The sequence below is a fragment of the Carex rostrata genome, chromosome 11, assembly GCF_964058835.1.
Source record: "Carex rostrata chromosome 11, lpCarRost1.2, whole genome shotgun sequence".
Taxonomy (NCBI): Eukaryota; Viridiplantae; Streptophyta; class Magnoliopsida; order Poales; family Cyperaceae; genus Carex; species Carex rostrata.
The window spans coordinates 10062827-10077600 of record NC_135928.1 but is presented as its reverse complement, the minus strand read 5'-3'; the positions used below and the strand labels follow the sequence as shown (position 1 = coordinate 10077600).

General features: G+C 32.9%; 1 protein-coding gene across 1 annotated transcript; it reads right to left on the bottom strand.

Moving 5' to 3' along the window:
- Positions 1 to 4928: 4928 nt before the first annotated feature.
- On the bottom strand, positions 4929 to 14774 carry LOC144562241 (beta-glucosidase 18-like). Its single transcript, XM_078311432.1, has 12 exons — positions 14616 to 14774; positions 10060 to 10126; positions 9576 to 9634; positions 9261 to 9336; positions 8727 to 8801; positions 8504 to 8591; positions 7985 to 8237; positions 7663 to 7778; positions 6798 to 7047; positions 6108 to 6210; positions 5921 to 6029; positions 4929 to 5431 (listed from the first exon to the last, which is right to left on the bottom strand). The coding sequence occupies exons 1-12, from the start codon at positions 14748 to 14750 to the stop codon at positions 5242 to 5244; spliced, it is 1521 nt and encodes a 506-aa protein (XP_078167558.1). The 5' UTR covers positions 14751 to 14774; the 3' UTR covers positions 4929 to 5241.

The window sequence follows — 14774 nt, the reverse complement described above, 5'->3', positions numbered from 1 at the left end:
TAGTTCAACTGGTTCAATTGCTAATTTATTTAACTACCTATGTATATGAGATATGAGAATTATTATAAAATAATCATATCTTTTTACATATTATTTGTAAAAAGTCATACAAATATAATATAGTATAATAAAATTTAAGAATGTATTTATAAATATATATCAAAATTAAACATTTAAATAAAACAATAATACTGATTTTAGTAAAAAAAATCGAATATTTTTAAGGTGGATAAAGCTTCTATTTCGTTTGATACTTTGTAAAAATAATAAATTATATCTTAATAAAAATAGAGCCCATCAACAAAAATAAATGAAAATTAAAATAAAAATAAAATAGTGATCATTGTTACTTTGAAGATAATTAAATATAAACATAAATGTATTTTGAATTAAACATAACGTATTTTGAATCATTGTTACTTTGGAATATCTAATAGTTTGAGGTCTTGGCAAATTTCAAAGAAACAAACGTTCCATTTTGAATATATATATGCACGCCACAAATTAATTCAACTGTCTCATAAGAGGAATTAAGCAGACAGATCAAATAGAGAATGAGGTGGAGATTTGTTCATCTTTAGCGTGCAACCTCTTTTTTCCCCAAAAGGATAAAAGTCAATTTTGTGTCAATAATATTTACTCTAAATAAATTTGCTAATGTAATTTGAAACAATTTTCAGAGGGCCGAGCTATTGTTTACCAAAAGAGAAAAAGATATCGGAATGTAAATAAGAATCTAAAATGTCGGACCGTATCAACCCAAAATTGAAATAAAAAATCTCTCGAGATAAACTAAAAATATATTTTCATAAAAAAAATAACCCTTTATTTTAATAAGATAAGGTATAAATATTTTCTTAAAAAATATAAACCAATCTAAAGTATACATAAAAGTTGCAGATAAGAAATACAATTTGTTCGGGTTAAATCTAGAAATGCGGAATACCGGTACACTCCGTATCAACTACAAAAAACCCGCAATAGACCCAAAAAATTGTATACCAATAAGAACCGAGAAGTTAGAAACAAATGCAATCTTGCATACAAGCAAATATATCAAAGTGGATGAAATATGTTACCGGGAGATAGATCGACTCCAAAAAGTATACAAGAGAGCAAACATAGAGATTATGTGATTCGGTCGAGCCTACTCTACCGAAAGACAAACGACCGACAAATTTCACTATCAAACAAGAGATAACAAGAGTATTCCAAATATTAATACAAACAATCACTCTATCTCACTATCTCTTCCTCTCTCTCTCTCTATTTAGCACAAAGAGCCGCTAAGCATCAACCACATTAAACGTAGGTTAGCCGGAACACATATCCTCTACATTAACTCAAAAGGGAATCTTTTGAGTTAATGCATCTCAGCTGTTTGATTTTAAATGAAGACAATCTGGTCGTCTGATTTTAACACAGGGTCTCTTTAATATTAGTGTGGATTTAGTCTGCACGGATCTTAAAGCCAATCAAATGATTGAGATGCATTAACTCAAAAAATTAGTGAGGATCTAGTCTACACAGATCTTTAATGTTAGTGCAGATCTAGTCCACACAGATCTTAAAGCCAATAAAATAGTTGAGATATATTAACTCAAAATATTCTCTTTTGAGTTAATGCAGAGGATATGAATCCCGGCAAAGAAATAGAGGAGAACAAGGCAATTATTAGGCTGAGCTTATTTGGGCCTAAAACCCAACACAATATCTATCACTCCTTTATTTAAAAGAACAAAAAGTACCCTTTCAAACTTTCTTTTCGCAAATATGAAGACTGGACTTGGAAAGTGGCAGCACGAAACCGTTCGAATACTTCACTGTTAAATTAAAAGGAGATTTCGTTGCGTCGTTATCATGTAGATAACATTTGTGTCAATGTCCAACGCAGCACCGTATCAGAGGCTATAATATAATAAGAAGATAACCATCCTTGTCATGCCAATCTTCAACTTACCAGCAATTTCCATTCCACGATCGACTACATAATTAACTAATTAATCTTATTTAATAATTTTCTTGCTTAGTTGTGTACGCTACCTGAAGCACTAGAAACATACATGTATTTAAAAATTAAAACACTGATACTGATAATTATTCATATCAGTAGTCATATCTGCTTTCGAAATTAAAATCATACTTGTATCCATATCTGACAATTATTCGTATTCAAATATATATTTGAATCCGCGAAACTTAGGAGTGTAAATGGATCGGATAATATCCGATTTCATCCAAATTCGAATCTGGAAAAGCACTAAAATTATCCGACCGTATCCGTATCCGTATCCGAAAAATTATAACGGATACGGATACGGTAAGACCTTTAACTATTCGTATCCGACCGTTTACACTTTTAAACCACAACAAATGTGATATATGTTCTTAAATTGATTGTTTAAATTGCATACTGGATGAATAATTTATTAAATTGCATATATATATATATATATAGGGCACGGCTAAATTGCTGCCGGCGGTGCTGCCACCGTTTTTTTTATTTTCTGATGTCCAAACAACAAATCCAAACAGTTAGATGTTTAATCTATACTATAATCTACTTGGAGACCAAATTTTACATTTTTTGGAATTTTTTTACTATTTATTAAGCTGGTTTGAAAACTGCTGATTTCAGTAAATTTCTACAGCATTGAAATCAGCAGTTTTCAAACCAGCTTAATAAATAGTAAAAAAATTCAAAAAAATGTAAAATTTGGTCTCCAAGTAGATTATAGTATAGATTAAACATCTAACGGTTTGGATTTGTTGTTTGGATATCAGAAAATAAAAAAAAACGGTGGCAGCACTGTCGGCAGAAATGCTGCCGGCAGCAATTTAGCCATGCCCTCTATATATATATATATAGGAATATGCTAGCATGTTATGCATAGCATAGAGCTCCTCCATGCAACGCCTTGGATTTTGACTTTTCAAAATCCTAACGGTCGATCCGAACTGTTCATCTTATTCTCCATATTAATATGTGTTTGGGGACCAAATTTTACATTTTTTGGAATTTTTTTACTATTTTTTTAGATTTATTGAAAATCGTTGTTTTCAGCAAATCTGGACCATAAAAAAACAGCGATTTTCAATAAATCTAAAGAAATAGTAAAAAAATTCCAAAAAATGTAAAATTTGGTCTCCAAATACATATTAATATGGAGAACAAGATGAACGGTTCGGATCGACCGTTAGGATTTTCAAAAGTCAAAATCCAAGGCGTTGCATGGAGGGGCTCTATGCTATGCATAGCATGCTAGCATATTCCTATATATATATATTTATGAACAATATGACACTATGACATAATTAGTGACTAATATTTTAATAATATAATAAATGTTTTGTAACTTACAAGCTAATTATGAAAAATATCCGTATCCGTCCGATATCTGATTCGTATCTATGACATTTAATATCCGATCCGTATCCGTATCCAGAGCTCTGGCGTTGTAGCATTGATGAAAGTTTCAGCCGCCATGCCATGTGGAAGAACAATGAGGAACTTATCCCTCTGTAGCCTGCCAATGAAAACCTCAGCAGGTTGGATCAGCTCAGTCCTCATGGCAAAGCCCAGAACACCTTGCAACGAGAAGCCATATTCCCTGCCATGGGTGTCAAAGACCACAGCAGAGCTGAGCTTCATGAGCTCTGATTTGGTAGTTGAGTCCTAGTTATGTGATAGGACAACCTCTTGGGACGGTTGTTGGGGAAGGCTTCAATAGCCCCCTGTGCTTGAGCAACTCATCAAAAGGCGATGCTTTCTTTGGAGGAGAAGCTAGGCGCCTGGGCTTGCAGGCCCAGTATGGCATGACTGCTAGATTGAGGGTTTTTGTGTTGCATCTTGATCTCATGTGACATTTGCCCCAGCACTTGCCGCAACACATTGGATTTCAGCAAGAGGCAGCCATGTGGCCCGTGCGGCAGCACCTAAAACAACGGCCATGCCATTCGGTGAAGTGAGCAGGAGGGGGAAATCGGAGCTGAGTGGGGCTGTGCGGCAAGAAGTAGTAGGTTGGGTTGGCCGGCGGGGGTGAATGGGGAGGAGAGGGAGTGGCCATGGGAGCTTGATTGGGGGTGGTTTTGGAGAGCTGCTGAGGAAGGAGAGGGGTAGTGACTACTTGGGAGAACAGTGGCATGTTGTTATATGGGGTGTAGAGGTTAATCGACGCTGGTTGTTGGGAGGTGGTAGGGTTTCCTTTCCGTCGGCTAATAGTAGTCCATGCGCTCTCCATCTCCTCTCCCAAGTTCTCGCAAATGAAGCTAGTTGAAAGTGATCAACCCGTTCACTAATGAGGCGATACTACTTGTACATTTTTCACTAGTGTATAATTTAAAATATGAGAGAACTAGCCTTTAATTTAGTAACAAAAGACAATAATCTATGTTGTTGGTTCGAATTGGAATATGAATCTTTTATGAATATAGAAATTTAAAAAGCTAGATTTTTGTTTGAATAATTATAAATAATGATGGTTGATCAGTCACAAATGTTAGTTCGTATAATTAATGTTTAGTGTTGTAAATTTTATTATATTTTGTACGAACTATATTATTATCTCTTATATATATTCTATTAATAATGATGAATTGTTCCTAAAAGTAAAAGTCGGATGGATTAATTAGTCCGAATGTATTCGTTTGGTGCCTGTATTTAGTCTATTTATTTGTGTACTTGGAAATATTTTCCAACATTTGTCAACTGTATAAACATACAAGTTCAGTCAAAATTTCCGAACATATGTGTTCAGAAAATAGACATAAAATTATAAAACCTAAAAAAATTAAGGATGTTGTCATTAAAAAAATATTTAAAAATCAGAATACACAGTAAATATTCATGCAGAAAAATCTGGGTTGTGCTAAAATTGTACTGTTAACTTGTGTTGAGCATTGGGATTTCTAATTACAGAAGCATTCTAAATAAGGAGGCATATATACCCATATGTTAATAATTACACTGTACATATGTTATTTCCCATATGTTCATAATTACAGTACTGTACATAGATGATAAAAAATAAAAAATAAAAAAACCAAGCAAGTCCACTTACAAAATAGCATCCAACTATAAATCTCATTATTCCTTTTTTAATGTAGGGTTTGCCTCCTATGGAAAAAAATCCTTATTGGCTTATTCAAAAGAGGTAGCTAATTTTTAAAATTCATTTGCCTCTTTTTTTTTATCTAAAAGAACTGTAATTTTGAAATTACATACAATTGTTTTACTATAATTTAATCTGCTTTCAACAGTGAATCTGACCCTTGAAGAAACTCTTTGTACCACATGGCAGATAGCTTAGGTGTCCTTACTTGTGTGGTGAAGTCAACATGGTAAAGCCCAAATCTGAGAGTATAGCCATACAGCCACTCAAAGTTGTCCATTATGGACCATATGAAGTAGCCTCTTACATCTGCTCCATTCCTATAAAAACAAAGGTAAACTAATAAGTTCACTATATTAAGAGGGCACACATTGATTAATTTCAAGAATTAATTAAGTTGCAACTAACATAATAATAATAATATTCAAAGTCTTTATTACCAAACAAGTTCGGGTAGGCTAGAAATGAAACTCAACCAAAATCAGCAACAATTTGTGAGGGTTTCATTTTCATAAAGAAGTTTTTTTACCGCTCGCTCGCCAAACCTCTATCACGAACCCCCATTTTTTGAACTTGGAACATGCTGTTTAGAAACTACACCTAAACCTTAAACCCTGAAACCTGAACCCCTAAACTCCAAACCATAAACCCTAACATAGTACATAAAAAAGATATATGACATAAAAAAGTAATAGAAACTAAAATGTATTAGGATTGTTGACATTAGGAAAAGAGACTTAATTTGTAGCAAAAATCAATACCCTAACTCTTTAATATTGTAACTAATTAAGTGCAGAGATATGTTTTACCGGATGGTTTTAAGCAGCATTCCAAGATACTTGTTCAGATAATCCACCCGGTCCAAGTCATTGACGAAATCCTTCACCGTGGTGTAGTTGCTTACGCCTTGTGCATAACCTTGTTTAGGAAAATTGTAAGACCCATGATGACTTGAAAAGGAGTAAAAAGGTCATAAATATGATATATATGATGTACCATTTTCAGTGAGAAACATAGGCATGTTGTTGTATCTTTCCTTGATGTAATTGACCATCATTTCTAGACCATGAGGAACAACATAGAATGTTGGCATTGCAGTCTGTAAAAACATGAAAAATATGAAGTTTGAATTAGGAGGCCCCCCTATATATGATTACTAGAACCCGACCAAATATGAATTGGATCCGAACAGACCCAGTACCTCAATGGGCTGGGTATGGTTCAATTTATTAATTTTCCAGCAGGACCAACAGATCAGATAGTGGCACTAAAGAGTAATTTTTCAAATATCCACCCCATTTGCCTTGAAAGAAAATTAAATGTGCATGGCCGGGCTTCATTACCCATATACCCAGACACCTCAATATTTGTGTTATAATTACCCATATACTCAGAACAAAAATTTAATTAAAATGTGTGCATGCGCAAAATTTCAGAACAACCAAATTCAGAGGATATGCAACTATACTGGACCTGATATACTATCAACTCAACTTGTTCAATCAAATTGGCAAAACAACCGAAGGTCCTAAAAATTTGTTGACCTAAAAATTAACACCTACACAAACAGACACACCTTAACTAATTCTTCATTTCAATCAAGAGCCTGAGGTTCTGGGTGAAGCTATTAACATAAAATTGTCAGATGAAATCAGAGAAACCACATTATTTGCATTTTGCACTTACAGGGGTTCCAATGGGGATGCCATTTCTCTCGCCTGTAGTGTATGTAAAGGCATTTCCATTAAAATCCGCTACCTCGCAGGGAGAATACAAGCAGTCCCTCACATATAGAGTAGTGTAGTGGTTTACACCAATGAAGTCCATCTTGTACCTTAGTTTTTTCTTATCCTTAGATGAGAATATTGGCAGATTGGAGCCTAATATTTGCCGCATTTCTGAAGGGTAATCTCCAAAAATGATTGGATCGAGAAACCTGTACTCAGTAAGAGAGTAAAATCAGACAAATATATGGTGCTCTTTGAAATTTTCAAATTTTATTATGATATTCTCTATGTTGGTCATGTTTTAAAGGATAATGTTATGACTGAATGTATAACTATCTTATTAACATCATATGTCAAAATCTAATTTTCTATTTAAATTGATACTATAGTAAAAAGTTTCTGAAATCAACTGCGATAAAAATTCTATACAGACATGGATATATATGCATTTATATATCACTAATTAATTTGCCAATAAAATGTTCGATAGAAAATATAACATCTTAAACAAACAAGTATAGTAAGTCAATACGAACTTTGTAGTGAGTAATACAAATCGAATGAACTTTGCTGTAGAGAATTATATAGAATAAGTTCCTCTTTTTCAGTAATTACAGAGTTAACCAGCAGTACCACAATACTGCAGTCTTTTGTTTTTCAAATTAGAGCTATGCAGCAGTTTGAGTGCCCTATATGTGAACCTAGTTCATTGTGGTACTATATTAAAAAAGAATTTTACTTTAGTTTAATATCGTACATTATTATTTTTCTAATTAATTTAAATTTTTGATGAAAATTAATCATTATGATTTGTCTCAAATTACCATTGCACATCAAATGCAAGAAGTCGCTTAGTGGCCACCCAATCATTTGTCAAGTTCCTTAGCGGTTCGTACCAGGTTGTAGACATTACAATACCAATTCTACCACCTTGTTTTGCCTATGAATTTAACATACATTCATCAATTTTATGTAAAGCACCAGAATCAGAATACACATATACCTGATATTCATTTAATACTATGTAAATCATTCAAGCATACTTGAATTTCATTGAACTTCATGCAATGATGCAAAGCATCAGAGTTGATGACTGGTAAAGTACCAAGATCCACGACTTTACATATATAATATGCATCTACATACCTGATATTTTTTCTTATATATTTGAACCGCAATTCCATGTGATAGTATGACGTTATGAGCAGCAACATATGGTTCCACAGATGAATTTCCGCTGAGGCACTCACCAAAGGGTGCTGAACAGCGAAGAGGGGGATATGTACCAACCAAATATCCCTTTTTAATCATGACATTGGGCTCATTAAATGTTGCCCAATATTTCACTCGGTCGCCAAATTCTCTGAAACATACTTCTGCAAAGTACCCAAAATCCTTCCTGTAAACCAAAAAAAATTGAGTAACATTTTATTTGTTTTCTTTTTTGTGATCACTTGTGTTTTTTCTTGTAGAAATAAGGATTACTTATGTGCCTTGTTTTGGTGGTTTCTATTCATTAGCTCTATTTTTACGAGTATGTAAGCAAGCAAACAAAGACAAATTGGCTTAATGCATCATGGTCTGTAATTTATCCAGTTCATGACATAAAATAAAACTAAACAAAAATAAAAAAAGAAATAAAAAAGAAAAAAAAAATATTTGTACTGAATCTCTGGATTAAGCCATCCTCCATATTTGTCTTCCAGATATTGAGGAATGTCATAGTGATTGAGAGTAACAAATGGCTCTATTCCTGATTGACCGTAAAACATCAATGAACAAATTAAGTTAGCCACAGGGACATTCTCAAGAATAGAAGATTATAAAATAAAATAAAAATTGTACAGGTAGCAAACTTGCAATCATATAAGCTTGTGATAAAAAGTACCTTTAAGCAATAGTGCATTTATAAGATTGTTGTAGAATTGAATACCATCTTGATTTACGCCTTGAAATCTATCTCCTGTCAATGATTAAAATACTTTGTTTTACCAAATTTCCATTAATTGTACTTTATGCATAGTGTCTGGTTTTTTGCTCTGTGGACCTAGCTACCTTATTTAATCTGTGTTTTTCAACTTTTTTAGGGTGAATTTCTTGGAATCGCGAACTTCACCTCAGAAAAGTTAACAAACTTGATTTATTCAACTTAAGTCACTGAACTTTGATAGTTATTCAAATTTAGTCACTTCACGAATATCTCGGTTTAACTCTTTTCCCTTCTTTTATCTTTTCCTGATCTTTCAAGTGTCCTTTTAGTTTAATTATTGAAGCACCAATTGTCAAATGCTTTAAGGCAATCAAAGGTTTATCCATTTACCATGAAAATTTAGTTCTCAACTAATATCTGGTACTATTTATTTTACCTGCTAGAGAGATATAGAAATTTAAAATAAATCAGCCAAAAATAATACTAGCTTACCAGCAAGAATTCTGGACCAAGAAATTGAGAATCGATAAGAATTGACCCCAAGAGAATGCATCAACTCGATATCATCCTATAAAAAATCAACATCGAATTCTATTTCAATTACATCGATGAAATTATGTAAATGATATGAAAAATATAACAACTATCGAAAAAATATATTCTTCCCATTATATTCTACAAGTGTATTAAAAAGATGTATTCTGCACCAAAATTTCAGGACTGAGTTAGACATTTGAGAATTATTGGAATTATTTGTGAAGAATATTATTTTTGGTTCCTTTACTTTTCAGTTTTTTCTCAACTCACCATGTAGAGATGGTAGTGGTCATCCGCAATATCTCCATTGCTACTATCGTCAATTTTTCCTAATTCAAAAGAAATAAAAAGTTGCTTATATTACAAATCACTTGTTATTACAAAACCGAAAAACCTTATGGTTTCAGTAGATACAAGAGGGGTCTTATATGCTTGTTTTTCACATCTTGAAAAGAAACAACTGATGTCTTATAATGGTTTTTTTCAATCCTGGCCCCATTTTTGGGAACTGATGTTGAAATGTATGATCCAAATTGCAAGATCCAAAACTCTGAACTATTCTGCTGCTATTCATTGATGAATAGAAACAATCACCCTATATATATATATATATGAGATATCATGGGAATTGATATTTCCACAAGTACTGGCTTAATTATTCTTTACAACCCTGATCTGTTAATTCAACAGTTGCTTAATCCATTGTTTATGCAACTGATGACTTAATTATTCTTTGGAATTGATAAAAACAAACCCGGTATATGGGACAAAACATCCCAATTGCTTAGTTCTTTGTTTCCTTGCAAATAAGCACCTTCAATCTGCGAATGAAAAAAGCAAAGGCTGACTACACATGTATATTTGTACTAAAATATACAAAATATTGTCTTGCAAAATTATTTGAAATATTTGTAGTTTTTAATTAAATAGTACATTTATTAGATATGTCAACAGTTGAGACAGATTAATTAATAATATTTAATACTAACGGTTCCAAAATATTACGTGTACTGGGCCAGAAGGTATTTGGCAGTGGTTAGGTTTCGCTATCAGAATTAATTGACATAATTATGTAAACTATCCTATTCATGTAGGAGAACAATTTGGTACCTACCAACCAAAATCTGGACCGAATTTTTTAAATATCGAAATAGGGGATAGTTTTTTATTTTTGTCGAGAAATAGGTAGAACGAGTTCGTTTATCTCGTCCAGCGGACGGGACTAATTATCCCGTCCGACTTAATTTAATTAATAATCAAATTAATCAAACTCAGAGGAGAGGAAAGAAAAAACTGGACGGTATAATCTGACCTGTTCGGAGTAAAAAATATATATATATATGGAACGATATGGTTAAACCCGTCCGGGCTCTGAGGTAAAAAAAAAAAAAAGACGGATTAAGGGATCCCGTCCCCAGCGAAAATACCCGGATAAAAAGGATCAATGAAAACACACGTTCAACTAATCCTCAACAGCTAACTATACTATAATTATAGTATAGTAGTGCACTTGAAATGAAAGATGCCAAAATGAATTTTTCTTTTTAAAAAAAGGAGCACGCCATTCCTCGTTATCAGAAGCATACTGGTGCAGCATTAGATCAAGTCAATATATATATATATATATATATATATAGAGGAGGGTTCAAATGCATCCAAATTTTTGTGCACTCAAATGCATCCTATCTTTCAAATTCTTTTTCTCCATTTTCAAAGTCCGAATAGTCAATCCGAACCGTTAGATGCGATCTATATATTAAGATGTGGTTGGAGACCAAATTTTACATTTTTTGGAATTTTTTTACTATTTATTAAGCCACTTTGAAAATCGCTGATTTTACATTTTCTGGACCATTGGATCAGCGATTTTCAAAGTGTTTAATAAATAGTAAAAAAATTCCAAAAAAATGTAAAATTTGGTCTCCAAGCACATCTTAATATATAGATCGCATCTAACGGTTCGGATTGACTATTCGGACTTTGAAAACGGAGAAAAAGGATTTGAAAGATAGAGTACATTTGGGTGCACAAAAATTTGGGTGCATTTGAACCCTCCTCATATATATATATATCTATGTTGCATGGATACGGGTACGGGTATCGTGTCGGACACGACACGGGTACGGCGATACGGCAATTCTCAAAAATAGAGGATACGACACGGCTATTATATATATTATTTTTCTATTTTAATTATGATATTTAGATTAATATTAAATTTAAACTAAACTTGTACAAAGACTTACTCAAGTATGAATTAAATACCATACCTACTATAATGTAACACATAACATAGTCTATTACAGTGAGAAAGTATTTTGGCTCTTAACAGGAAAGCTTGGGTTCGAATCACGCCCAGAGCAAAAAATAGTCTAATTATTACTTTGTTGGCGGGGTGTATTGGACCAGGTCCAGGAGAAAAAAATAATTATATATGCTGTGAAAGCTTAGGACAGGACTCCATGAGCAATCTGCGGAGATAAAAAAAAAATTAGAAGTGTCCCGACCGTGTCCAACCGTATCAGCGCATTCAACGAGGTGTCGGAGACTGTATCAAGAGGGTAGGGACGCGCCAGCTCATCTGACACGCCAGCTGGCGTACCTGACACGTATCGTGGCCGTGTCAGAGGAGTGTCGGTGTCGGATACGTGTCGGACACGGGTACGGTGACCTTCTAGGAGTGTCAGGGTAGCATAGATATATATATACACACACCAGTGGTTTAAATAACGGTATGCGGTTGTCAGACGGACAGAGTACCGTCAAGCGATTAATTGGTATGTGGCCAATTAATCAGAATTATGCGGACAATTTAACGTTTTTATTAAATTTATTTATATATATCATAATTTATTAAAAATAATTTATTTAACTCATTAAACTTATCAAATAAACTTAATTTAACTTAATTTAACTTAATTTCATTATTATAACATGACATTGCACTTTTTTTTTTAACGCACAAGCACTTTACATGTGTCAGTAACACATTTATTTAATGAAAAAATAAATTCAAGAGTTAAAACTTTTTTCAAATACTAATAACATATTATGTGAAAGAAATGAAGCATTCCAACATAAAATCACTAAATTTAGTTTATAATAATAACTTAGTTTCATAAATGAATATGTCGTACTAATTGAAAAAATTACATCAGTAATTAGTAAGAAAAATATATGATAAATAAATAGAAGAAGAATTAATAAATTTTAAAGTAAGTAAGAAGAAAAAACATATACAAAAAATATTGAATGTATGTCCAAGCATAAACAAAACCGCAATACATGATTTATAAAACTTATTATCACACACTATCACATAAAAAAAATCAATGTGAAAAAAATTACTGAAATAAATTAGAATAAACTGCAATAAACGGGAATAATCGGTCGATTAATCAGTAAAACGGCCGATTAATCGGGAAAAACAGCCGATTAAACGTTTTTCACCGCAAACATGCCTCCGTTAAAGATATGCGTGACGGTTTGGCCACCGTCACCGATTAATCAGCCGACACTAACAGCCTTTGAATGTACATACTTAAATAGTACATAAACAAAGATTTGCACTGGTATATATATATCTGAATGCATTTGTTAATTAAGCATATATAAACCGTGTATTATAAAACTATTGATGCTTGACTTGTTACCATACAAGTAAAAATAAAATATATTATAAATGATCCATTAATCAAGGTAATAAGGTCATCTGGTTATAAATCAAGGATTGACTAACCACAAAGTCAATATAATGAATGTCTCCAAACGAAGTGCAGCTGTTACATAGGTTGAAATCGGCACCAGGCTAATTAAATTAATGTATAAATTAAATGGTACTTAAAAAGTATTTGTTGTCGCAGATTATTATTTGGATATGCCTTAACCGCATTTTTTTTTCTTAACCCGGAGTCCGGACGGGTTTAACTATACTGTCCCATTTTTTTTTTTAAAACCCCAGACACGGATTATACCGTTCGGATTTTTTTTTCTTTTCTCTCCGCTGAGTTTGATTAATTTGATTGTTAATTAAATTAAGCTGGACGGGATAATTAGTCCCGTCCGCTGGACCGCTGGACGGAATAAACGGACCCGGTCTACTTATTTTTCAACAAAAATCAAAAGCTATCCCCTATTTCGATATTTTATTTATTTATTTTCTATTAATAAAAAATTCGGAAATCTGGACCATCTGATCAAGATTCGGATCAATTATGTCCAGATGAAATGCACGAGACCTCTTTAATATTCGTGCAGATTATGATCAGATGGTCAGAATCTAAACAGAAATATTATATTCACCTATGTTTAAGTCTTTTATTATACCACTTCAGTACTATAGTCCACAACAATATTTAAGAATAAACTTGGACTAAATAACTACTTTTAGCTAGAGACAAATCTTGGGAAATGTAAGCACATGCTCCCTAATAGCATTAAAAAATAAATAAAAAAACAAAACAAAACACCTCCAAAATGGAAGAATTCCACGTTTATCTGGATCGCTAAGTTAATCTGCAGCTCATTTATGGGGATGGCGCAGATTGAATTAGCGGCTCCCAAAAGCCCAAAAAATACACTGTAATGTTAAATATATTACGGTTTTAAGAGAACTCTAAGCTAATCTGGGACCTCCCATAAATGGACTACTGATTGGCTTAGCAATTCACTTAAATGTTGAATTCTTCTATTTTGAAAGTGTTTTGATTTATTTATTTTTTTGATTTATTTATTTTTTTAAAAGGGTATAAATAAAAATTTCGGAAATGCTCCTCCGAACAATATTGGAACTTATCAGGTAACATCCGTGAATGTTTTATGTCATATTTTTTTTATATAATTTAAATTAATATTGGATATGTTTCTATACCCGTGCCCCTTGATAGAAATGCTTACAAGATGACGCTAAATATTTTTGTATATGTCAATATCAAGCCATAAAGCATGCTAAACATTTTTTGTACATGTCAATATCAAGCAATAAAGACATGCTAAATATTATATTATATGTCAATATCAAGCCGTATGCTAAATATATATTTTCTTTTATTTAATTAGATGCTCTTCTTCTTAATACCAAATGTGGATAATCATATAATTGCCTAACTCCATTTTTGGTCTTAGTAGCAAATATTGGAAATTTGAAATGCAATTGGTAATTGCTCTGTATTTTTTTCTTTTAAGTGATGCAATTGCTCTGTTAGGGCGAAACGCAGGGATGTTATGTGGCTCTACCTATATGATCTTATATGGTGCTTATGATTCTTGCAATCTTTTCAAAAAGAAAGAGAGGAGAGAGGGAGAGAGAACCTGATAAGAAGAGGTGGCAGTGCCAAAGAGGAAGGAATCAGGGAAGTCGCTTCGGTCGAATCCCTCGACAAGCAAGGAGAGGAAGCAGAGAAGATAAAAGGCTGCGGCCATGAAGGTTTTCTTCTTGATCCCCATAATCTCTGCACTTTAACCAAATGT

Excerpts from the sequence above, each read along its gene's own strand:
- LOC144562241 (XM_078311432.1), bottom strand. The coding sequence starts at position 14,750 with ATGGGGATCAAGAAGAAAACCTTCATGGCCGCAGCCTTTTATCTTCTC. Across the intron at positions 7,048-7,662 it reads CTTGCATTTGATGTGCAATG|GTTTCTCGATCCAATCATTT; the intron begins GTAATTTGAGAC and ends TACTGAGTACAG. Across the intron at positions 6,211-6,797 it reads GCATCCCCATTGGAACCCCT|ACTGCAATGCCAACATTCTA; the intron begins GTAAGTGCAAAA and ends ATGTTTTTACAG.